At 36.9% G+C, this 27,547-nt stretch overlaps 1 protein-coding gene across 5 annotated transcripts in view; it reads left to right on the top strand.

Annotated features, from left to right (window-relative positions):
- The window catches only part of PTPRD (protein tyrosine phosphatase receptor type D), a 418,376-nt gene extending 400,309 nt beyond the window's left edge, over positions 1–18,067 (top strand). For 4 of the 5 annotated variants that reach the window (XM_007468403.1, XM_007468405.1, XM_007468404.1 and 1 more), the window contains 7 exons: positions 6,336–6,621; positions 7,037–7,215; positions 7,836–7,962; positions 9,122–9,247; positions 12,165–12,319; positions 15,386–15,521; positions 17,533–18,067. In XM_007468403.1, the coding sequence (XP_007468465.1) occupies positions 6,336–6,621; positions 7,037–7,215; positions 7,836–7,962; positions 9,122–9,247; positions 12,165–12,319; positions 15,386–15,521; positions 17,533–17,601 (1,078 nt within the window). In that variant the 3' untranslated portion in view covers positions 17,602–18,067. The remainder of the gene's footprint in view (positions 1–6,335; positions 6,622–7,036; positions 7,216–7,835; positions 7,963–9,121; positions 9,248–12,164; positions 12,320–15,385; positions 15,522–17,532) is intronic. The other variant, XM_007468406.1, reaches the window with a different exon arrangement.
- The last annotated feature ends 9,480 nt before the right edge of the window (positions 18,068–27,547 follow it).

Below are 27,547 nucleotides of genomic sequence, written 5' to 3'. Positions count from 1 at the left end.
GGTCCGGGAGGATCCCACATGCCGCGGAGTGGCTGGGCCCGTGCGCTATGGCCGCTGGGCCTGCACGTCCGGAGCCTGTGCTCCACAGCGGAAGGGGCCACAGCGGTGAGAGGCCCGCGTACCGCAAAAAAAAAAAAAAAAAAAAAAAAAAAAAAAGAATAGATGAGCCATGTCATAAAGGTAAACTATGAACAAGTAAAACAGAATTATTTATTTTAAACAATTGCTGTTAATAGAATTATAAATGTAATAAAAATTTTAAACAATCCTTAAAATGGGAAATAAATGTGTAGAACATGCCCTTTTCCCCTCACTGCCTTGCAGCCACCCTGGCTTCCTTTTAATTACTCCAATATACTAAGCTATTTTCCATTCCAGGGTCTCTTCTTGGGATATTCTTTCTCCTCGAAAGCTCTCCCACCCATCTTCACTCAGCAAACCATTCCTTGTCCTTTAGGTATTGTATTAGTTCGCTAGGGCTGCCATAACAAAGTACCACAGACTGAGTGCCTTAAATAATATAACTTTATTTTTTCCCAGTTCAGGAGGCCAGAAGTACAAGACTCAGGTGCCATCAGGGTTGGTTTCTGGTGAGACCGCTCTTCTTGGCTTAATTTACCATGGTCGCCTTCTAGCTGTGTCCTCACACGGCCTCTCTGGGCATACTTGTGCACAGAGAGAGAGAGAGATCTCTGGAGTCTCTTATATTCTTACAAGGTCACCAGCCCTACTGGATTAGGGACCCACCATTATGACCTCATTTAACCTGAATTACCTCCCTAAAGACCCTATTTTTGAACAGTCACAGTGGGGGTTAGAGCTTCAACATAACGAATTTTGAGGAGACGCAATCCAGTTCCTAACAGATATCAATTTAAATGACACGTCCTCAAAGGTGCTCTTCCAGGATGCTACACATTTACCTCACAACAGTTGTTGAGATTTATAATTATATATTTATTCATATGATTATTAGTATCAAATTCCCCCACTACACTGCCATCTCCACGAGGCAAGGATCATGTTTGTTTTATTCACCACTTCCCCAATATCGTAGCACACGATAGGCACTCAGTAAATATTTATGGGATAACAGCCTGCAGAATCTTAGGAAAGAGTATAGTATAGCAAATGAGGATGGAAGAACAAAGTAATGAGCATTTCCTGTCTGTCCCTGGGTGGTGGTAGGAATAGATGAATTAGGATAGTCTGTGTGCTGGTAATATGTAACCACCAGCTTGGGGTGGCAGGGGTTGGAGGTAGGGAATAGTATTGGTCAATTATGTTGGTGTAAGTACTCCCACAGTGGCAGATTTCAGGCTACAAATATGACATCACTGAATCCAAAAGCTGGGGAGAGATACTCAGTAGCATACCATTATATAATATTTTCACCTGAAGGGCATAAATGTAAAATAATTAAGAAGCAATGTATTTTGAGCGTTACCTTTATTTTTAATATAATTATTTATATAATTATTTCTGAGAAATTTAACAATTGACTTTTGCCAGCTCTGGCACACCACTGATGGATAGATGAATAAAATTGTAGAAACTGAATGCGTAGAAATTTATAATTTGTCATTGTGCAGGGCAAAAGGCAAAAACAGTGCAAGCTGATCCTTAAATTTTAGACCTGAATGACCCGAATCTGAGCAGAGAAGATGTTGATTATTCTTGGTATATGTTTATTTCTAGAGAAACCCGAGAGCAGTCTGAAATATATGCTCAAAGAAAGGGCTGTTACTTTAGGAATCGTTTGTTTGAAGATGATTGCTGAACCATGAAGGAGAATGAGAGAAAGGAGGACAGAACTTTGGGGATATTATCTCCATTTTGGGGGCTGGCAGAAATATGTAAATTAGAGAAAGATTCAGATGGAAGAATCCAGAGAAGCCAGAGGATGATCAGCACAGGGGTCAGATAGAAAAGAACATTACAGGGCTTCCCTGGTGGCGCAGTGGTTGAGAGTCCGCCTGCCGATGCGGGGGACACGGGTTCGTGCCCCGGTCCGGGAAGATCCCACGTGCCGCGGAGCGGCTGGGCCCGTGAGCCGTGGCCGCTGAGCCTGCGCGTCCGGAGCCTGCGCTCCGCAACGGGAGAGGCCACAACAGTGAGAGGCCCGCGTACCGCAAAAAAAAGAAAAAGAAAGAAACATTACATACTGAGGCAGTCTAAAGAGCTGCCAGTAGATTTCTGAAGATGACATTTAGAGTTGATCTTTGATTTTGGTTTCCAACGTGATAGAAATTCTACCCTGTCCTAGAGTCAATGGAACCATTACGTGAGTTACAGATCTTTTTGGCTAATTTCATATGCAACATGTTTCAGGTTATTTTGTGTTTGAGATATTACAAAATCTCCCTTCCTACCATCAACCCAAAGGGGAGTGTCTGATGTTCATCATAATCCCTCAATCAGAGTCATAGAAACCAAGGAAGAAAGGCTTTTCAAGGAACTTTCATTAGGGAGAGTTAAACACTACTAAAGGCATGTTATAGAGGGATGGGTCACAAGAAAGTTTCCATATTTGGCAATTGTTGCTTACCCAGATGGCAGAAAGACATGTGAAGTAATGGTGATGCCCTGAAATGGGGTGCTAGAGTTTAGTATCTCAGAACCTGCATTTGAGTCCCTATTTGGCCATTTACCATTAGCTATAGGACTTAGGGAAGTTCCCGAATGTTGTGAATCATTGAAGGGGAAGGGAAACTGACAGACATTTGCTGAATACCTCCAGGACGCTGAGCCCTGTGGTGAGAAGGCGTTTCACTGCCATCTCATTTACCTTGAGAATATGTGTGAAAGCAGAAACTTCCTCAAACGTAAGGTATTATTATTGGAAATATGGGGAGGAAAGGAAGAAAAGCTTGAGGGGGGGTAGATTAAAGCAAGATTTTGAAAGCCTGATCTCAAATGATCCTGTGGTGATTCTATCAAAAATTTCCCGGCATTAACATTTCCTATTTCTTGTTGTCAGCTTTAGAGGTAGAATTTTTAGATGGAGTTTGTACCTACAAAGCAACTGCATCTTTCTTTATGTTTGCAAAACACTCTGTATATTTAATTCAGTCTTAAAACTTACTAGATAATTAACGAGTTAGTTATCACTATCATGATTTAAGAACAACAGATAAACGAGAGGTTAAGTGACTGTCTAAGGGACACCCAGCCACTGGCATCTGGAAAAAGTATTTTGAACCGCAGGGTCTTGCTTCAAGCTAAGAGACACCTCTAACATTTAAAACCCCCAAGAACTCTTCATCATAGAAAAGAGGTAACATGTAAGTTCCAGGGGACACTTTCTTCCCTCTCTTCCATATGAACAGCAAGATTGGGCTGTTAACAATATTTTGTGTTTGGAGGAGGAAAAAATAAGTTTTGCACAAGTCATAGCCTCTGTTCTTTGTTTCTTTTCTTCCCACAATTCATGAGGTAGGCACAGGCTCATGTTTGATTTTTTTCCTTCCTCATTTTTTTTGGAAAAACAAATGAATTATTATCACCATGAAGAGGTTGATATTGTTAGGGTCTGGAGTTATCCCTGCCAATTTTGCAAGATTCTGTAGTATCTTTTTGCCAGAATATAGAACCATGTGTCATCCAGACATTTGGAATGGCCCCCGATGCATATTTGGAGAAAATATTCCTGCCATTGTCTAGATTGGACTTGATACATAGGGTTCAGTTATGTGGCTTACAGTGTGTCTTCCACTAGGTAGAAATGCATGAAATTGTATCTAGATGGAAGTAATGCACAATTAGAAAGACAACACAGAAAAAGGAAAAAGATTTACTTAGTCTTTGAACACACCAAATGTGGAGGCCGCCTCTGTCTTCCAGGCTAATTCTTACCTAGTTTCTTTATTTGCAGTGTGATGGCTTATCAGGAGACCAAGATGTGGAAACCGCTCAAAGCATTTTCCCGTCTTGCTCTTCCCTATCAGACACTTTGTGGAGTCTTCAGGTATTCTCCACATAGTTCTGAACCTTTATCAAATGTAGGATTTCTTCCACTGACTGAGGGATCCTGTTACCAAATCTGGATAGGATGCTCATTATACAAGGCCTCTCACGCCAATCACTAATTCATTCACTTTTTCACAAACATTATTGCACACCGACTGCGTGCCTGGTGCAGGGCACAGAAAACAGAAAATGCGATTCCTGCTTTCAAGATATGCTCATTATTTGCAGACAGTGGCCCTACCAGACTAACTAATAATACGATATGACTGGGACTGTAGGGTGGTATTTAAGACAACAGGGATCTGGGACAGAGGGTGATTATAATCCTGCTGGGGGTATGGGGAAGGGAGAAGGTGGGGAGTGTAAGGGAAAACTTGCCATCTTACAGGTTTCTTTGGTAAAACTAACAAAAGAAAAGGGGACTTCGGGATCTCAGTGCATCAGGTTTCTAATTGTTCTGTGCTAGGAAATGGGCTATCATCTCTCAGACTCTTTTTCCCGAAGGCTTTTGCGTTACATTTCAATGTCATGTCGCTTTGTGCTTTAAACCCTGAATGGAGTCTTAGAGTCAGTATCCAGAGGCTCTCTGACTAGATACTGACAGTTTTTACATCTGACAAGACAAAAAAAGTAAACAATTTTTAAATAGTGGTTATATCCTATTTCCGCATAAACTAGCATCTGAACCTCAGGGCTCCTATGTGGAGGCTGGGTTTGATCTGTGCTGCTCAGTAGTTACATAAAGGTAATATTTGTTACAAAATGCACACTTACCACCTACAGCCACTTGGCAGTTGAATCAGGTACCCTAGTGCTCATTAAACTCATTTATATGAAGTTTTGGTATGTCCCTTGCACTGGTGCTTCACTAGGCCTATGAAAATTTTACATGCAGCTCCCAGAGCCATTCTATTGCTTTTGCTATTTCAGTCTCCTCAGTTCCCCATCCCTTCCTGCCCTTCAAAACTTGGTTCAAACGCCACATCATCCACAAACCAACACACCTTTTTTTTTCTTGTGTCATAAATATTTATGTAAAGTATTATCTCTGTTGATAATCTGAGCTCTAGGTAGGATCTAAGTCACCTTTAATGTTGTAAGCCCTGTGTTACTTAGCAGATTACTTCACTGCTCATTGAATGAAGAGATGGATTGGTATCAGTGCACAGGTGGACAAATAAATGAGCACATAGAAATACAAATGACGGGGAACACTGGCACGTAGTGAACGAAGGGGGCTGTCTGTTGCTTGGTGTCTAAGGTGCTGATACATACCTATTCCTGTTGATTACATGTTTCCCAGCTAGGTAAGCATCCATGATCAGAACGAGAAAAACATTTGGATTCAGCCATACGTGACACATAAGTGGACTCAGCCAAAAGGGTTTGATAAAATTAGAGACAATAAAAGGCTTACCTTGGATTTAAGAACACAGATGTGTTATTTTGTTAGTATTCTTTCCCACACTCGAGGAAATTCCAATGCTCCAACCACCGGACTCTGTAATCCAGTTCAGTGAATTAGGTTGTCTCGTTGGCGGCAGAACTTGTCACTGTGCTTCGTTGACCTCTCACCTCCTCTTCTTTGAATCAGTTCCCACCAACTGGAGAACAACCCAGAAGTCCATATAAGTAATGGAGTTTAAAAAAATGCCTCAGAGCTTCAGTAACAAAGACTGAGGCTTTTATTTTCCCACACAGAATACTTGAATTTCACCTAAAATTTCAAAATACATTCAACTCTGGAAGAAAAAGGAGTAAAAGCAAGAAGCACACCCACACTCTCTAGTGATTGCTTTTAATTAAGAATTTCTTTCCATTGAGAATACACTGCACTATTTTGAGGATGCAGCAACATTTTAATATTTTAATTATATACTTCCCACTAGATTGGTTTTAAAACTTCCTCGCTGAGTTTTAGAGTGTGTAGTGTTTCAAGTTGAATGATTTACTAGTTTTCTTTTTTTCCTTTTTTTAATAAATTGAACTAAAATAGACTGAAATAGTTTGTAAAAAGATAAAGCCTAGTTCGATCTTGACCAGCTTTTAAAATATCTTTTAATGTAAAAAGCCTAAGTGTGTTTTTTTCATAATAATTTCAAACTCATGTCTGCTTTGTGTTACGTGATCAAGGAGCACGGTAGTTATAGATTTCATAATTTTACATTTTGAAACCAATCACCTTTTACTTGTTAATTTGTTCCCTACCCTTTGGTTTAGAATGCCCCAAAATCATCACAGTAGCTATTTGAGTAGAATTAATGGATTTAAAACGTCGTTAATTAAAAGTAATGAGAATAATGTTATGATGTGTTGGTTCCCCAAGAGATTCATTTGGACCCTTATTTTCTCTGTTTTCCTTGTAGCGCGGGAGTTGGCCGGACTGGCTGTTTCATTGTGATAGACGCCATGTTAGAAAGAATAAAGCATGAAAAAACTGTAGACATTTACGGCCATGTAACTTTAATGAGAGCCCAGAGGAATTACATGGTTCAGACAGAAGACCAGTACATCTTTATCCACGATGCACTGTCGGAGGCAGTGACTTGCGGGGATACCGAAGTGCCGGCTAGAAACTTGTATGCCTACATTCAGAAGCTGACACAAAGAGAAACAGGAGAGAATGTCACAGGGATGGAGCTCGAATTTAAGGTATGATATTAGATGTGATGTGGTAATTCAGGAACTGTCATTCTGGAATTGTCCTTCTGAACCTTTCAAATTTGTGAAGTTACAAGATTCACCTGACCCTCTCCCTCAGGTGTCTGACTGTAAAACACTTTCTTCCTCCTTCCCTTTTCTATCCTTTGCTTCCTAATAATACCTAGAGCTCTTTTGTACCCTAATTTAAACTGAGAGATCATACTCTCAGAACATAATATTTAAAACTTCCATAGTCTATATGGACTCATTAGGTAGAACTGAAAAGCAGTACAGTTGGAAGAGTCCTTTGCTTAAAAGCAAACAAAATCTTTGTATCTATAATGAGGGAAAGGGAATCTTGGGTACACTGAAGTCACGCTACAGGCTAAAATTATCTTTGATTTTTTCTTTTTTCCTGCAACAGCGTCTAGCCAGTTCTAAAGCTCACACCTCAAGATTCATCAGTGCCAATCTTCCATGTAATAAATTCAAAAATCGCCTTGTTAATATTATGCCATATGAATCCACAAGGGTATGCCTGCAGCCTATCCGAGGAGTAGAAGGATCTGATTACATCAATGCCAGTTTTATTGATGGATACAGGTATACACTTTTGCTCCCCTGACAGTCAGTCCAAAGCCTTGATATTTACATGTGCCCTAGTTTCACAGCCAGCATGAATTTCATCTCAATTCAAAGTGTTTTCTTTCTGCAGAGGTCAGCATTCAGTCCCTTGGTATTCGCTTTTTTATTATTTTAGAGAGGAGTAAGAAGCAGCAGTCACAGAGTTTTTAATCTGTCCATGTGCACTCTTCTTTCAGAAGTCATTTGGATGTGGAAGGAGTTAATGAAGAAACTGTTTGTACCGTATTATATAAGTTTAATAGATTGTGTAAGAGTCATTTCTACAAAATGAAGTTGCACAACTGTTTCTTAAGTGATTTGTATGACGCATGAAATTGAGCTATTAGCATTGCTCTGAAGTTTAAATAACAATGATAAAGACATACATCATAATATTAACAAAGCAATTTCTTCTGCAAAATCCCCCAAATGTATTAAATGTTCTTATTTGATTACACAATCCTAATGGGAATTTACTGCAACGGCATTAATAATGTTTTCATTTTTTATTACCTGGTGTGATGTTTACATATCAAATGCGAAGGCTTTGCATGTTTTCTGATTACTTTAACATGCTATTTTCATTCTCTGTGATTCAGACAACAGAAAGCTTACATCGCTACCCAGGGGCCCTTGGCAGAGACCACCGAGGACTTCTGGCGGATGCTGTGGGAGCACAATTCCACCATCGTTGTGATGCTCACCAAGCTGCGTGAGATGGGCAGAGTGAGTGTCTCCTTATAAGACACTCAGACCACAAGAGAAATGAGGATTTCATTTTAAAAACCCGAGTGCCAGCATCATTTCTTTGAAACACAGAGTACTCCGGACATGTTCTGGACCATTCATTACTGTGTTGAATTTTAACTTGCAGAGCCATATCAAGTTCTTTCATTTGTGTGTTTTGAAGAAAGAACTGGTACTTTGTTCCAGTGAAACACAATCACAGAGACAAATACGTCTGACTTGTTTTGACTCTCAATGTGTTCTTACTTCCTTTCGCTCTGGACAAGCTAGAGCTTGGGTGCCATCATTACTCTGTGTGAAGGAACTTGACTTTTTTCATCTCCGAAGCAAATTTTTACCTGCTCATCTTCCACTCCCATTAAACTGTTGGAAAGTTACGCAGTTTTTCTAAGGATATAATCTGGTAACCTCAGGTTTACTTTTAAAAAATGATTCTTCTGAAAAATATATAAAATAGCATTAGAGACACCTAAGGACCTACCACTTAGATTCAATAGATGCAAGCATTCTGCCATATGTGCTTGAGATGTTTTCTTTCTCGTCTTTGTATAAACTCAATGGTAGAGATGCATCCAAAACCCAACTTTTTAGAGCCCACAGAGAGAGTGAAAAATTACCAAACTAGGAAAGTAACTCGACTTTTCTGATTTAGTTATTGAAGTCATTAAAACTGCGTGGGCTCCAGGTTCCTCAGCTGACGGAGATTGGACTAGGTCAATTCAGAGGTTTCTTTCTGTGTTCACACTTGATGGTTCTCTTCATTCCAAAACACAGTGTTGATCAATGCATGATTAACGTGACTAGCATTATGTCCGAGGACTGATATAATTAATTGTCTAACTTGTAAGTATGAAGATGCTTACCCTATTGAAGAATTCAGTCAACTGATGTGTATTAAGCACCTACTGTATGTCAAGTACTATGCTTGATAACATGCACAAATATTGAACCACATGATTTCCCTATCCTCAGGGAACCTACGGTTTCAAAGAGAAAATGAGTCATATGCGATTGGAATCACCTTAAATTCTAAAACTGTATTAGTGAAAGAAAGACATTAAATATATAGATACATGGTAAACAAAACTTTATTTACACTTTACGTAGCTTGACGTTAATTTTTTTTTTTTTTTTGTAGGAGAAATGTCACCAGTACTGGCCAGCAGAACGATCTGCAAGATACCAGTACTTTGTTGTAGATCCCATGGCTGAGTACAACATGCCACAATATATACTAAGAGAATTCAAGGTCACAGATGCCAGGGTAAGTTGCCACAGTCTTATGCTCTTAACGAGTAACTGAAAAGCAGTCTAAAATGCATCCCTGGGAGAAATATTTTCCAAGTGACCATACTCCCAAAGTGAAAAGAAATCACTCATCCTGGAGGATTTTTTTTTTTTAATATAAGAGTAACTTTTCCTGTCCTGTAAGGTTTCTCACAAGCCCAGGCTTGGCTCACATTCAAATGTAGCATCTGGCAGCCCAACTTTGGGGACGTGCTTGGTGAGTGTGTGTGCCGGGAAGCATTTATTGATTGGTTGGCTGCGCTTACATTCACCTCCTCAGCTTATTCTCTTTGGAGCTTTTTTGACTTCTTCATTACTTGAGGCTGTAAATATGTTGTTGTTTTGCTAAGCCCTTTAGGTCATGTTGGCTTGGAGGTTAATTTGGTATGATTTTAAAATTGCTGAGCAAATGGCATTCTTTAGAAGAATCTGACAAGCTTCACACATTCTAATTTGATTCCTGGCATGGTTTATTCCTCGGTGTGCTAATGTGTCTGTCCATGAGAGCTGTGCACCCACGACCCTTGTTGGCTAATTTTCATTCTGCATTTCTTATCTAGATTGCTGAGTGCAAGGTTCAGCCCTGATGTAAGATGTTCTATGCATAAACTTTAATATCCTTGCCTTTGGCCACTTTCAAACCACGATTACAAACACATCTTAGGAGAGAGTGGGGTCAGTCCAAAGCCCTGCTTTGTTTTTGGAACTGTCACAGTGGGTGGGTTGAATAAAACTGTAGGGTAGAGCTATTTACTTGATCCATTGTTTTTGTTGGAAAGCAGCTTTCTCAACCAAGACTCATGTTTAGAGACTGTCTACTAATCCCCAAAGCCTGGCCCTGGCTGTTGACCTCAAGTGAAAGAGAAATTGGTTGGCAGGCTGCTTGGCCCAGGTGACAGACCTGTTAATCCCAGAAAGTCTGAAGTCTTAACTACTCTGAAGGTGACTATACTCAAGACAGCAGCTGAGTCCCTAGGTCTCGTTTTGAGTTGCCCAAGCAAGCATGCCTTGGTGACCCATTGTTTTTAAAAAAAAAAAAAAAAGGAAAAAGCATGCCCTTTCAGAATCTGAAGCTAGATATGTGAGTGAAAACTCTGAGTGCATTCCAAGCAAACTCACCAACCATTTCTGACAACAAAGTGTAGGCGCCAGGCTCTGCAAATGGCAGAGACAAGAAACACTGAAGCAGGAACTTGTTCACATGTTTTGTTTTGAAGCCTCTCTGTGATTGTATAATTTTCTTAGCTGCCATAGCATTTGCTGTTTGTGCTCCTAGTATGTTTCTAATCTCGACTTCCCAGTTTAGAAAGCAAGTTGGCACTTGAGAATACAGTATTGTTAAACAGGTAACCTTTAAATGGAGTCAGGTGGTCTCTCCTCCAAATCATAAAGGTCTGTACACGTGCTGTTAAAAACAACTATGGTCAGAAATGAAATCCCCAGGACAATCAGAGGAAGACAAATCAGTAGTACCTAGCCTCTGGCTTCCCTTCCTGTGCTTTTCAAACCTTTTCTAGAATCAAAAGGAAGTAAATCATGCTTCCATGGTAACCATCCATAAGTTTGTTACGGGGCCAAGCAGTTACTTTCATATTCTTCAGTATTCTCACAAACTTGATGTGATCTCCCAATTTATTTCGATTCCCAGATGATTCCAGTCAGGAATATGCCCTGTTCATATGGAAACCACCAGGCTGGTTGATATGTGTCCATCTCAAGTTGGGCCATCCCCTCTTCTCCATATAACTGAGTGAGAAGGATTGGGTCTCTGTCTACTTAACCAGAGTCTTGGGAACTTGCGCATCTGTATCCAAAAGGACTTTAATGTGGAGAGAGTTGTTACAAAAGTGGAAAGGAGGACCAAATTGAAGCCTTAACTAGGAGCAGGGACTCCTCAAATAGAATCAGCCCCTGTAAACTTAAAATTTGGATTCTCTCTCTCTCTGTTGATTCAGGGAAGAAAGTTGATGGTCATAATCGTTATTCCTGCTTCTGTAAACAGAGGGTCCCTTCTGCTTTTGTTGTGCTTCCAGAACCACTGTACAATTCCAGAAGGAATCAGAAGTCCCTTAGTGTCTTCTTTTGAAACCATTTATACTTCATGAATCAGAGTAATTTTGCCTAATCACTTTAGGAAAGATAGACTGCTCCTGTATCTAGCTTTTGGTTTGTCTGTGTTAAAGCCCCGCAGAGACGCCTCAGTTCCTGTGGTCAGCCAGGAGGAGTCTTTTTTCAGAAAACAACATTTATTTACTAATAATCTCTCCTATCTCCTTGAGGGACCCTTCACTTCCTGCTCAACAGCACAGTCGCCTGGTACACACTGTGTATACTGCCTTGGCTAGAAATAGTATACCTCTGAGACGTGTCGGGCATCCAGGTTAAATCCAGCTACCCAATTTGCATCAGATCCTTTCAGTGTCACTATTTGTCATTTGACAATGTTGCAAATAAGCAAACGCAGCAGATGTGAAGGTATCATGACAATAGAAAAATCTCTGGTCTGGATGACATGCCTGGATGTTCCATTCAGTATTAAGAAGTTATTGGATTCTGAAAATTTTGAAATGGAGTGTATATGTTCCACTTTGGTTTTGAAGGCAAACTTTGGGGCTCAGAGCATTTACTAATATGGGAACTAGGTGGCTTTTTATGAAAACTCAGGTTTTTAATGGGCATTGTGAGAGTAAATAAATTTGCAATTTAAATATATGTGAATGTAGACAGTGTTAATAGCAGGCAACATACTAACTGACTAATTTTCTAGTTAAACATGTTTCTAACTTTTTCTTCCCTTTTTCTTTCCTTTTTTGGAAAAAATCATGCCTGCTGTTGTGGTCTGTGCACTGGCTGAATCCTCCTTTGCGGATGGATACATGGCTTTCTCTCTAAAGGACGGGCAGTCCCGAACCGTGAGGCAGTTCCAGTTCACTGACTGGCCAGAGCAAGGAGTGCCAAAGTCTGGAGAAGGATTTATTGACTTCATTGGCCAAGTCCATAAAACAAAAGAGCAGTTTGGCCAAGATGGACCCATTTCAGTCCACTGCAGGTGAGAATCAGGAATGATGAGTTTCCTTTTGTGCTGAATGCAATAACTTTGAAAATATGTACTGTTGTCTCTTCATTGTTGGTACCAATTTATTGTGAATCTGCATAACTGAAATTTCATTTTTATTTTTCTCAGAAGTATATTGTAAACCCTAAAGCAAGGACTCATTTCTCTTTCTTTCCACAAAGTGAAAATAATCAGAGGAAGATTTTTATCTTCAAATTTTGCCTCTTGTAACAAAGAACCAAACTGTGTTTTCTTTGCCTGTTTTACCGTAACAGGAATTGTTTGTACATCACCGAGCGATAATTTGTTCAGTTTATCATTCCTCACTTGTTTTGCTTTCATAGCATTACCCTGCTAATTATCTTTCTGTATCGTTCTCCTATGTTTGCCTTCTTGAGAAAACTATAAATAGTTATTAAGCCTTAATAACAATACTAATTCTTTTCAGTCAATAAGTGATTAGAATGGTACCTCAGTTAAAATTGCAATTTGCTTGAAAATTGTTGCTACATCAGAAAATGAAGCACCTTCAAGTTAATTATTTTCAATAGTTTCCACAGCATTTTATAATTCAAGTCATTGAAGCTAATAGAAATAGCAAGTAAACAGTTCAGAAAGGACAATTACCATAAATTTAGTGCTTTTGGAAGTTACTATGCAAAAACCTTCTAGCAAAAGGAATTCACCTAATATTTTTTAGTTTCAGTTTGTAATCTCTTTATGGTCAAAATCTTGAAAGAGTTTATTAAACAATTTACTTTGCTTCCCCCCCAAAATCCCAAACTACAGTTCTTAGTGATATGGGAGACAGGTCTCAAAACAGGAGAAATATTAGACATGGGCTTCAAAGCATCTGAGCTCTAGTCCCACTTCTGTCATCATGTAGCTCTGTGACAGTGGGGAAATTTCTCTGGACCTCAGTTTTCTCAGCTGATCTCCAAGACCCCTTCTGGGACACACAGCGTGCTATTATATGAGAAGCAGACCTTACTTATACACAATTTGCTGTGTGTTGAGCTTATCCAAAATTCTTTGCTCTAGACCACCAAAGAGCATGTAGGAAATGATGCATGGACTCAATATTCAGACAAAGTGGGTGGTACATACGGGACTTGAATTACCTGGATATCCCCCTTAATTTTCCACACAATTTGCCCAAATCCTAATCCAAAATTTCCAGTATAAGCTATAAAGAAAAGATATATGTTCAACACATTTTTCTTTAACTTCAGGCATTCCCATAAGTATAAATAAGTGTGTGTATGCATGTGTCTCTTTTCATTGCTTTTGGCACAAAATTATTTGTATATACAAAGATTCCTTTGTATACTATGACATGTTATTCATATATCTTAAAGACTTCCAGATATCTTCTCTTATCTGGGGATATTTTAAAAATACCACTCATTTATAGCTTATTAAAAACATGAAAAAGTCAATAAATTTGGAAGTTATAAGGCCAGTGTCTGTTATTTTCTTGAAAGCACCTAGTAGAAAGCCAGAAACCCTATATTTTTGTTACATTTGAGCAATCAAAGCAAGGTAAGATAGACTCGGGAGTACCCGGACCATTCAACAAAAAGATCATAAATCACAGTCTCTCAGGATTAAGAGAGACTTTCAAGGTTGAAAGGGACCTTCAAGGTCATCTACTCCAGCTTAACAGAGAGCCTTGACTGCGCCTGGTTATCCTTAGTCACTTCGTAAAACCTGCCTATGGATTTTAAAGCTTCACTTACATTTCTGTTAGGACTCTTTAGAAAACCCAGTTTATAAAGGGACACACTATTTATATATCAGCTGCATCCCGAAGTAAATGTATCCATCCATTTTCCACAGCCTGTACCCAAGCATTACACATGCTGTTTAATTAGGATCCAAAAATGTAGGGATTTTTCAGATTATTCACTCTTTTCCTCATTACCTAAACCTCCAGATGCTTTCCTACTTCTTAAGAGCACAAAAGCTATGAATTAATTTTCTTCTCTTGCTGCTGTTACAATTCTGGAATCATCTTAAAACATTAAAGAAAACAGAAACTCAAAACCTTGCTAACGTGGTGGAAAGAATGCTGGTGTTTTAGCTACTGAACATCTAAAAATAGTAGATAAGTGTATAGCTCGGTGGCTCTTAACCACTGTTTTTTTTTCCTTCTTCTTTTTTGAATTTTTTCCTGTTTAGAGACCCCTTTGATAATCTGTTAAAGTTTTAAGTTTCAGAAACAAAAAATATATATATATTTACACAATCCATACATATAAGATATTCATAGACCCTTCCAAAGACTAAATGAGGATCCCATGTCAAAAATCTTGTTATATTTATAGAATCTCCTTTCTCATATCAAAACTGATGTCTGAATTTGAATAGTCTATATACCTTCATATTTATTTTTACGTCTAGGTGATGGGACATGTTGCACAGATTCTTAAGTGACTACAAGAAAATCTGAAGGCACCCAGTTTGTCTTACCTTATCTGAATTATTTCAAATGTAGAGAACAAACGTATGGACACCAAGGGGGGAAAGTGGCGGGGGAGGGGGTGGTGGTGGCCTGATGAATTGGGCGATTGGGATTGACATGTATACACTAGTATGTATAAAATAGATAACTAATAAGAACCAGCTGTATAAAAAATAAGTAAAATTCTAAAATTCAAAGAAAATGAATTATTTCATACTTTAAAAATATTAAGCAGGCAAAGTCTATAATTTCAGGATCTACGTGAAGAGTATAAATCTATATTTTATTTACCAGTCCTTTTATCCATTTATTTTATATTTCCTGGGCCTTTCCAAAATGACATATAATCCCAGTTGAAAGGTTATTATATTTTATAAGACTTAATTCTAATTACTCCACATTCATTCTCACCTGTTATCATGGCACACTGTCTTAAGAGTAATCATTTCATGAACCCAATACCACATTTTCCTGAACAATGCTGTAGTAGAACCCAATGTAATATGGAAGCTGGTAGACATACGTCCACCTCCAAGCAAATGTGGCCGAGACCGTGAGTGTCTCATCCAGTAACATTGTCTTTGTTATTATGACAGTGCGGGCGTTGGAAGAACTGGAGTCTTCATAACACTAAGCATTGTTTTGGAAAGAATGAGATACGAAGGAGTAGTAGATATCTTCCAGACTGTCAAAATGTTAAGAACGCAGCGACCAGCGATGGTGCAGACAGAGGTGAGAAAAATCTCCAGGAGTTTGTTTGTCACACCTCAAGAACCAAATAATACATTTTGTTTGCCAAGATCTCCAAGAGTGCAGAGACTCTCAACACCAGAGGCAAAATGCAGGAAAATACTGTAGGAAAAGCATCCAGTTGTTTAATATTTTTGAACCTCATTTTCTCCCTTTGTAAATGGGAGTGACAGTGTCAGTGTCTTAGAGCTGGTTTGGAAGTTATCTAAGATGATGTATTAGATTGAACCATGTTAAATTGTACTATTTGGGGTGACAGTGTCAGTGTCTTAGAGCTGGTTTGGAAGTTATCTAAGATGATGTATTAGATTGAACCATGTTAAATTGTCACTATTTGGGGCCTATAAAAATGGCAATTTCATATAATTCATTTTATATATATATATATATATATATATATATATATATATATATATACACATTAATGTGATATACATTGCACAAATTTAATATATGTAAAAAGCCCAATGGTAGATAATATACCTGGTAGATAATAGACCCTTGGCCCATTTTATGCCTCCATTCTCCTTCTATATGCCTAGGTATTATCAACTGCTCTATATTTCATTTCTTAATAATGGTATTTTTAAATATTTGCATCCTGGATATGCACTAGAGAAATTAGCCTTCCATTTTCTACTCCAAGAATTGATATGAAAATTCTGATATTTTTCAGAATAATAGGAATTCATGATTTAGCCAGTCTGACCTACTGACTTCATTTTAAGGATAATATAAGTGATAGATAGTGTTTCTGTTTCTCAGAAGGCCACCAAATTATACAATTTATATGTATTCCTAAATTCATAACCCACAGTATCTTCCAGACTTTGATTTCAAAATAGTGCAAGCATTTGGCTTGCAATACTCAAAACATTATGTCAGCCTGACAAACTTAATGGGTGTTGGGGGTGACGAGGGAAATTGGACGTTTAAAAAGCCTTAACACTTAGCCAAGCAACTTACTCCGACAAGATAGGAAAGCAAACTCCATTTATTTTGCATTACCATTTTTATTGTAGAAAAATGCACATTTAAGCAAAATAGAGACTATCTACTTTCAGCCCCATTGGCTACTGAAAATAAGTTTCTTTTACGGGGAAAATCCTACTTTTTCTCACCCCTTCTCATCTGTAAATTATAATTTTTCTATCTTATAATGCTCCCACTTATTCCCATTTGACAGTGTTCTTCCCTGTCTGAAAAAGGACATGTTTCATGCTGTTTTAGTTTAGTGTGGGTCTTTCTAGAACAGGCAACTAACTAGCCATCACACTGAATTAGGCCAAATGGCACAGGTATTTTTTGACATGGGCAGCCAGTCTTGTGATGCCATTTTCAAGAGATGGAAAGCCTAAAAGTTCAGCGCCCGTGTATTCGGCTTTGTGTGCCTGATGTTCATCACAACGATACCTTTTGGCCGCATAAACAATGGAGAATAATTCTGATTGCAGGCAACAAGGTCTACTGTCTGATAAGATTTTTTTTTTTTTTTAATTTAAATGTTTTTGGCAACAGCCCAAAAGATAAATGAAACCACATTTTCCTCAGGACAATATGTGTCTGCATAGGCCTCTCTTAAATATGCAAACTGAAAATTACTTACCTCAAATAATTAGATAATTTTAAAAGACGGCTGTGACATATAAGGAGCTCCCATGTTTAGCTGGTGGTAATTGTCTGGTGCTATCCTTGGAGAACAGTTCACATATGTCTGGAAGATAATGTGCACAGGAGCTATTACTACTTTGGAATTAGGAGACTATTTTAGTCGAATTGAGTGGTGAAGTTAATAAGTACCCCATGTGGCTAATGGTTCTTTGCTCAAAACAAAACAAAACAAAACAATTGGTCATTGGATTGAATTGATTGGCGAAAGCAGTGATTTTGCCCCCGTCTAGATGTAACTTTGTCTTCCAACATCGATTTCCACTTTTCTGTTAAAATGTACTCACGGCCCCTTTTCTTTCTCCCCATGCTTTGTCTCCGGCAGGATCAGTATCAGTTCTGCTATCGAGCCGCACTAGAGTACCTGGGCAGCTTTGATCACTATGCAACGTAGAAACCCCTGACCCACTTTGGATTTTTACTGCAAGCCCTTCAGTATCCATGGAGTCTCTTCTGAGCCATACAGGGCATTTGAGAAGTCCTTCTTAACTTCTAGCTAACAACCACTTAGTGGGACTATCACACACAAAACAAATTTAAAAAAACAAACTCTTCCGGGTGGACCAAGAATTCACAGTTTAATAATCTAACCTGAGAAATAATAAAGAGAGTCCTGACTGATGAGGCATCTGAAGGATTTTATTTACAGATACCTCAAGGATTCAAAATAAAGGGAAGAAGAAATCACAGCAAAGAACCGCCATCTTGTTCAGGATTGCTTGATGGGTGCAAAGAGAAATGGCCTGAGTGCAGCAGTTCAGGGCAAGATCTTTGCTGGCTTCTCATGACAAAATGGACTCTGCTTTGACATCGCCCCTTCCCACCATACTACTCATGATAACGTTTTAGGGGGAAAGGGGGTGGGGAATGTTTAAAAAGAAAGTCTTTGATTTAGTTTTTTAGTATTGTAAAGATACTGCTGACCTGTGCTTCATTTTTAACTGTAAACTTTTTTTTTAACAAAATGTATCATTCGATAAAGTGAATTTTAAAAAAGTTACATAACTCTTCATTTTTTATTTCCAAATTGTAGGTTTTTTTAAGCTGTAGAACTGTTATCTGTGATACCTTGCTGTAGAAATATCAAATAATTGGAAAATTTGCACATTTTTGTGCAATACTCTTAATCTACAGTATCGGTCTCGTCTGGTATTATTTTTACACTTCTGTCTGGTTTTCGTTGCTGAGAAAGTACCCATTTTCTTCACATAATCAAAGAGAACTTTGTTTTGTTCTTTGGAATCAACAGGGAGGCGCAAAGTATAAAGTTGCTGCTAACATATATACATATATACCCATATTTTATAGGGGTGTCTATGTATATATAGATAGTGTGTCCACACAAAAAGATAGATATAGCTATCGTTCAGTTCTTCCATGATTTAGTTTTTAAATTTTTTAAGGTAGAGAAGCGATTGTAACATCTTTTTCAATTTGTTATTAATTTTATGACATACTGATATTTCTCAATATCACAAAATTTTAATTCTTAAGGGAAATGAGGAATGCACATCAGTGATTGTCAAACCTCACCCCCTTAATTTCCTACCCAATCTCCCCCCACCCCCCAATCATATTCACAAATACTATTTTGTTAGCCAGGCTTCCAACAAAGTTCAATATTTCTAACACTCTAGTGCAATAAAACATGATTAAATATCTAAGAGGTGTGCATGTGGGAAAGGTCAGTGCATATCCCTTTAGGAGGAGAGAATGTTGTAATATATCAGCTATCAAGATGTTTAAAAAACAGTGTATTCAATTGTATATTGTCTATAGTATGTGTTATGAAATTTGCATTTAAGATATGTAACAGGGGCAAAGCCAAACTCATGTTACTCTGTTCAGTCAGAAACATTTTTTGTGGCATACAGCATTCCTGGGAAGTGCTGTACTTTGTTTTCTTTTGGTTTTAGTTTTGCATTTAGAGTGCCTTATAATTGATGCCTATTTTAATAGCATTTCTTTTCAGCTTTTGGTTCATATTTTCATTATTTGTTCGTATGTGTTTCTCTTCCAATTAAAGCATTATCTGTTTACCACATGTACAAAAACTCTTTGAATAATATGCATTCCTAGTCTTCAACCAAGTCGGGGATGTTAGTGATGGTACCAGCCCAAAGCACTTGGATAATCAGGGCCCTTCTTCCTTTCATAACTGTCAACATCAGGAAAAGCTACTTGTTTTATTTGTAATTCCTTCCAAATCTGCTCTGGAACATTCAGTAACTGCACCAAACTTAATTTATTAACAAACATGATTGTCAACTTTGAACATATTTACTATTTCATTAGGATTTTTCTAAAAGGAGAAATTAAAATATATATATATATATATGTATATGTATATATATATATATATATATATATATCCCCCCCAAATTTTTCAACATAATTTCTATAGGAAGCCATGGACAATGGCATGAGTTTGCCATATCTTACATGATTTTAAAGAACACTCAGAATATCCAAGGAACTCTTTTTAAAGAGTTTTGGTAAAATATTTTGGTTTAATGTTAGCTTCATTGATGTTCTGCATGGAAGGATTTTTGTTTTCTACATTTTCCCATCACTAGCAGAATGAAATCCAAGAGACCAAACACTTCCAAGCATCATATGTGAGCACTTTTGTAAAAAAAAAAGAAAGCAAAAGAAAAAAAAAAAAAAGAAAAACTATAATACTAAAAAAATAATAAGTATCTAGAAGGCTACCTCAGAATGAGACTCTCTAACCTACATCAGAACAAGAGAAGAATGTGCACTATGTGGGTCTGTTGTTGTTTTCTTTTAGTTTGTATCTTTTGGAGATTTATCCAAGTGCCAGATTACTCAGTGCTATGATTTTCGTTTAGTGAAACAAAGGGGGTCGGACAGACATTGCGTCATGCAGACGTGCCATGTTGGACAGGTAGAATCCTACGGTGTTTTGCACACCAGAACGATTGGCCAATGAGCAGTTTCCCTGAAACCAAAACTGCCCATTTGGCAAAGGGAAAGGGGAGAATAATCACAAGAAGAAAATGAACGGGATGCATACCATAGACAAGCGAGGAGGACACTATTCCAGATATCTTACTGTTCAGGAGCTGTTCTGAGAGCTAACGCCCTTACTGTCATTGATGTGCATTCCACTCTGCTTTTCTGTACAACCATTCTATCTTCTTTTCCCAGGTAAACATCTTTATCTACCATTACCATAAACTTTCAAGTTTCCAATTATTTTCATCATCATAACCAGTACGGTGCTATTATTTACCTATGTACGTGTAGTTATGTATAATTTTGTAATTAGTTACAAAGGTAAAAAAAATCAAAATATATAAAAAGTGATTTGTACAGAACTTTATTTTAGCTCTTTTTTAAAAATGATTTGCATGGTTAGACAATGGCGAGGACAGCCAGGGGAGGGAAGGGCCTCTAGGGAACTTTGCACTTTCTATACCTTTATACTATGCACTGCCCTATTGATTCTACACCCAATAATGTTATTACTTGAACCCATCTGTAAGAAACTGCTTCAGAAATTCGTTTGTGTGTATGTAAATAACCCAACATAGAAACAGGAAAGGAAAAATTCTGCAGTAATGTACAGATTTTTTTCTTTCCTGGTTTTGTTTTGGTTCTGGTTTTGGTTTGGGTTTTGGTTTCGCTTTGCTTTAGGCCTTTCTTTTTATTTTTAATTACCTTTTCTTTTTCCTATTTTGGATTTTAGTTTCCTTTGGGTTTATGGGTGCCCTGATACTCCAGCAGAGATCAGAAGGCTACAGATCCATCCTATCCATCTGTTATGTGGCTTTGCCATCCAAGCTTGGAGTGTCTTTACAAAGATAATAACAGTTGTGTTCTTTGCTCTCGTTTTGGATGCATAGACTGAAAAATTAAAAAAAAAAAAACAACTTGTAAAATGGCTTGTTAAAAAAATACAATTACCTCTAATTAGTAGTACGCGTAAATGTTTTACAGAATGAAAGGCGTGCTTTTTATTTTCTTACTTCGTTACATTGGTGGCGAAAGAAGTCTGTATGAAAATCAGTTCTTTGCTGACACAAGTTCCATTTGTTACAAATGAATTCTAATAAAAATGTCAGTGTTATGCAGCCCTGGCCTTTGCTTTTGTCCACTCAAGCACTTTGGTTTTGAACTAACTATGTATGTTTCCTCTTCCCCCCTGGTTATCTGATTAGTTCCTTTATACTAACAGTAATTCTACTTACCAAGAGGCTGCTATCTACAGGTGTCTGCCTTGAGGTGAGCACCTTTCACTGGTAAGCAAACTGAGGCTTAAAGAAATGGTTTGCCCAAGTTCACACAGCAAAGAAAGAAGCCTTGATATCATTCAAACTAGAGATCATGGGCAATCTTTAATTCTTCATGATGACTACTATATACAAATAAGTGCATTAGAATGTATATAAGTATTATCATCTTGAAACAACTGGCATCTCTCAAGTACATAAAAACTCTTTGGGTACATGGCTAAGAAAATACTTGGCTTGGATTGTTTATTCAGTCATTCAATATTATAAGTCAGAACTGTTGTAGGCGTTGGGAATGCAGCTGTGAACAAATGAGATACTACTGCTTCTCCTATGGAGACTGCAGCCTAGGGAGAGAGGTTTGCATTAAATAAATAGTGATAAAATCACACTCTGACAAGTGTTATAAGGGAAAGTAGAGATCCATGAAGTTAGGACTTTCTATTGTGAGGGACAGAAACTCTGACTCAGCTTAAAAGACAAGGGAAGTGTTTTTTGGCTCATATATTTAAAGATCAGGAATGGGCTTATATTGAGAGAGTAGAAATATGTAATCTTCAGAAACAACTGGACTCAGAACTCAGGTGATATCTTCAACACTTGGCATCTCTCTCTTTCTCCCATCCCGGTTTCTACTTTCTTAGTGTCAGTTCTAAGCAATCTATGCGGTCCTTGGAAACTTTGGGATCATAACATCGAAAAGCAGGCAAGTGGAAGAGTTAATTCCCCAACAGCACAAACAGAAATCCCCGAACAGAATGGATGCTTGTTGGCCCCCACTGATAGGACTTGGAGTAAGTGATCATCTCAGGATCACAACTGTGGATAGGAGGAAAGAATGTGCTCATTGAGTTGCCAAATCAAGAAGGATGTACAGTAGCTGTCACCTTGCCAAATAGTGATGAATATGGTAGGACCAACAACTGACTGCCAACCAACCTAATGAATTAAGGTAAGGCAAAGCACAGGTATGCTGGGTAATGTTACAACTACATGTTGCCACGGAAATGATGAGGGAATGAAACAGTCCCATTATCCAAAAAGTATTTTGGAAAACTTGATACGAAATAGACAATTAGACTCTTTTTTCCTCCCTCTTTCTTGGTCTCCACCTGAATTGTCCTTTAATTTTATAGATTCAATCACCCTATTGATTGATTGTGTAAGCACACAATCCCTAACCAGAAAAACAGGACAAAAATTTCAAGGTGAATCATACTTAATATTCTGATCATTGTGATGCATTATATTAAACGGATGTCTGATTGGAATGCCAAAGATGACAAAATAGCTCACTTCACAGATGTACACACATGTAGGAATTATTAGTTAATAATAACTCACTAATAGTTTAGGTTTTCTTCTTAGTCATATGTTCATGATTAGACTTCATAAGTTAAGAGAATTTCGATAAAGTATAATAATTTGTAAAATTATAAATCTGAAAAGTGTTTAACTTTATGATTTTTAAAAAGGGTTTCTGTAAGTTCTAAGGAAATAAATATAGTAAGGAACAACTATGAATTTGAAATTGTAGATTGTATCATTATTTGTAATAGCAAAATAAAAGTGAAAACACCCTAAGTGTTCACTAATAGGAAATGATTAAAAATAAAATGTATATATGTGAAATTGTATATATGTAAAATTTTATACACACACACACATCACAATACCATGAATAATACATTGTAATTTAGCCATTAAGTGGTTAAGTAGTCATTAAAAGTAAAATCATTAAAAGGAGGTATAAAATTATGTACACATACTAAGACAAAGAATTAAATGACTGGAAAGAAATGCATCATTTACTAAATGATAACTATGTAATAAAACGATCTTGTACTTTTTTCTAAAATTTTTATAATAAGTACTTTAAAGTAGGGGTGCTTTAAAATATATGAGAAGATGGATTAATTTTTAAAAATCAATTTAAAAAGGCAAGAATGGAGAGAAAAAAAAGAACTCAGGAAAGAACCAAGGACAGGTGGGACAAATAGAAAGAAAATAATAATATGATAGATTTAAACAAAACAAAAATTACATTAAATGTAAATGTAGTATAACCAACTTAAAAATATACATTGTAGTCTAGATATATAGTGCTCATAAAAGTATAAGAATGCTGAAAGTAAAAGAAGGTCAAGAAATATGCCGTGCAAACATAGCCAAAAGAATGCTGTGCTGTTATTAATTTCAGCCATAGCACTAGCAAATAATAAGTCAATTCACAAAGAAAAAAGCTTCAATGCACCAGGAAGATGTAACAATTCTGTTTGTATGCACTTATCATATAGCTTCAAAATAGAGACAACAAAAATAGGCAGAAATAAATAGAATCACATACATATCCACAATCATAATGGGAGATTTCAAAACACTGCTCTCAGTAGTTGATAAAATTACTGTTTCAGAACAGACCAAAAATATTTAGTAATGATATAAAAGATATAAATAACCTGGTTAATAAAATTAACCTAAGTGACCTATGTAGATCACTACTCAACAACTTAAGAATATAGATTATTCAACAGCTTAAGAATACATTCAATAAAAATTGAATACATTTTCAAGAGCACATGGAATAGTTACCAAAATTGACTAGGGATTGGACCATAAAGCAAATCTCAATAAATTTTGAGTTTTGTTTTTTTTTTTCCCGGTACGTGGGCCTCTCACTGCTGTGGCCTCCCCCGCCGCGGAGCACAGGCTCCAGACACACAGGCTCAGTGGCCATGGCTCACAGGCCCAGCCACTCCGCGGCATTTGGGGTCCTCCCAGACCGGGGCACGAACCCGCGTCCCCTGCATCGTCAAGCGGACTCTCAACCACTGCACCACCAGGGAAGCCCTTGAGTGTTTTAATTATGTAGAGTATATTCATTCGCTGACCACATTACAGTTCAACTGGAAGTCTATATCAAAGATATTTAGAAAATTCCCATATGTATGCATGGTAATTAAAAAGCCTTCTAAATAGCCAATAGGTCAGAGAAGAAATCAAAATGGAAGTAAGAAATTATAACTATAAAATTATGAAATACCGCATATCAAAACTTGCGGGATAAAGCTAAACTGTGCTTTAGACAGAAATTTATAGCCTTAAATGCATATGTTAGAAAAAAAGAAAGATTGAAAACCAATGATCTTGAAATTAATTAGAAATTAGAAAATTAACAGTTAATTCTATCCCAAGAAAGTAGAAGGCAGGAAATAATAAAGAAAAGAAATAATAGTAAAATTTAAAATAAATACATAATAGGGAGTATCAACAAAACTTATAGTTAAAAGCTGATTCCCTGAAAAACAACAATATTGGTAAACCCTAGCAAAATGATTTAAACAAAAGAGATGGACAAGCAATATCAGGAATTTGAATAGGAGCATAATACTTCAGAACTTACCAACATTAACCACTCTAAGTAACAAAGGGTCCATATTCACAGTATATAACCAACTCCTAAAAATATATATGAAAAAGGCAGGTACCCCCACCCCCAGAAAAGATTAGGCACTAGGCTTGAATTGGTATGTCACCCAAAAAAAAGAGGGAGCCAAATTGCTCAAAACAAATGAAAAATTATTTCATTAATTAAAAATTATTTAATTTTAAATGCAAGTTAAAGCCACAATGCAATACCAATATGCATGCACCAGAACAGCTAATATTAAAAAGGCTAACAACATTAAAGGTTGGTGAGGATCCATGAGGTCTGAGTGAATGGTCCTTACACGTATAAAGCTTCTATGGAATTCTGCGCCATTCCCTATTATGAGCATACACTCTGCTTTTTAGAATGCAATTTTACAAACGCTGTACAACACGGTTAAGCATTCCAAAGTAAAGTGGAATATATACATAGCTTATCCAGTAGTTTTACAGGTTGTAATTACATCATAAATAGAAATGCATGCATATGTGAGCAAGAGACTAAGAACAGAATAAAATTCTGTCCATTGAAACATTAATCATAGAGCCAAAAATTCTAAATAACAGTAATGTCCATCCACAGTAAAATGGATAAATATATTTTGGTAAAATGGCACAATGGAATACAGTGAATAAGTATGATCAACATAACATAAAGCAAACGTAACATACCATACATAAAAAAATATGCACTATATGATTCTCAAGTGGTTCCCTCTTGGGAGGAGGTAAGCAGTGATTAGGAGAGCAGAAAACAAACTTCTTGGGTGCTGACAATATTTTATTTCTTGATCTAGATGTGGTTCCATAGGTATTTGTCTTTTGATAAATCTCTGAGCTATACGTTTACTTTCTTGTGTTTTTCTCTATTCATTGCATGTCAATAAAGATTTATTAATGGCTATTATTTATTTATATATATACATGTGTAAAATAAATTGGTTTTCAAAATATGAATATTATAGCAGTGTTCGTCAATGTACAGGATCCAGCCCACCCTTAGACTACAGGAATGACATGCAATTCCATAGAAAGTTTACACGGGTAAGGAACACTCATCATAACCTAGTAAGCTATTCAATGTTGCTAAAATTTGATGTAGAAATAATTGTTGTTAAATTTTAGTGTAACCATTATTTACAACAGCCAAGACAGAATCAACCTAAATGTCCATCGACAGAGGAATGGATAAAAAAGATGGAATATACGATGGAATATTACTCATCAGCCATAAAAAAGAATGAAATAATGCCATTTGCAGCAACATGGATGGACCTAGAAATTATTATACTAAGTGAAGTAAGTCAGGCAGAGAAAGACAAATATATGATATCACTCATATGTGGAATCTAATTTTTAAAAACTGATAGAAATGAACTTATTTACAAAACAGAAACAGACTCACTGACTTCAAAAAAAAACCTTATGATTGCCAAAGGGGAAAGGTGGCGGGGGAAGAATAAATTAGGAGTTTAGGATTAACACATACATACTACTCTGTATAAAATAAACAGCAAGGACCTACTGTATAACACAAGGAACTCTACTCAATATTCTGTAATAACCTATACGGGAAAAGGATCTGAAAAAGAATGGATATATGTACATGTATAACTGAATCACTTTGCCATACACCTGAAACTAATACATTGTAAATCAACTATACCCCAACATAAAATAAAAATTAAGTTAAAAAAAAACCAGTTAACTCAGAAACTTTAATCATATTAATTGTCATTTTTAAAGATATTTCTTTATTTCTCAAGGATCTGTGTGTTACACCAGCACAGTTTAGAAGTGTGTAGACACAGTCTGAGGAGGGCATCAGCTGCTCAGACTCAGGGTAAAGACAAGGACCTCCCACTTCAGCTTTGATATTATGTATATTAATATATACAAAAGTGTATATAATAAAGACTTTATAAAAAAAAGTTTAGTGAAACCAAAATTATTTTGGTCTCTTCAGTTCTTATCATTTATTTTTCCTACTGGGACTGGAAATAAAAGAGCTAGATGGGATATAGCGACTTTTACTCTGGCTTAAACTGCTAAAGTTAATAAAGTCTTGGGTATGAACTGCCTATCGGTTAGAAGGATTTAAGTGTGTCTCTTGGTCCTAGATTGTGCTGGTAGCCTATCCAGCAAGTTGAAAGTGTGGATCACTGGCCACCAAGACAGACAAGCATGAGAGTATAGATGAATCAGAGCTGGATTTATATCATTTCTGGAAAATCAACTTAAAGTGCAAAGCCTATTGATTACGACAATATCATGTATCAGGAAGAAAAACAAAACGCTGGAATCAGATTTGGGTTCAAATGCGGCCTTCATCATGTATTAGCTGAGTTGGTCCTAATCAAGCTACTTAATTTTATAAACCTTTATTTTCTCATATATAAAATAGAGATGAATTATCTACCCTCCAGGTTTATTATACAAATTAAAAATAATTTATATAATATGCATACTAGTTATAATTCACGGAGGATTGATGCTCACTGTGGATAAAACTCAGCATTTCCAAGTTCCAATTAAAAAGACACACATGTCTGAAAAAACAATATTAAAGAAGAAAAACAATAGTCATCTACAAAATATATTGTAATAAATTAATATGCATAGTTTGAATCTTTTTCCTGGCTGTGGGACACTCTT

The sequence above is a fragment of the Lipotes vexillifer genome, unplaced genomic scaffold, assembly GCF_000442215.2.
Source record: "Lipotes vexillifer unplaced genomic scaffold, Lipotes_vexillifer_v1.1 scaffold45, whole genome shotgun sequence".
NCBI lineage: Eukaryota > Metazoa > Chordata > Mammalia > Artiodactyla > Lipotidae > Lipotes > Lipotes vexillifer.
The sequence above is the reverse complement of the archived record's forward strand: the minus strand, read 5'-3'. Positions and strand labels throughout refer to the sequence as shown.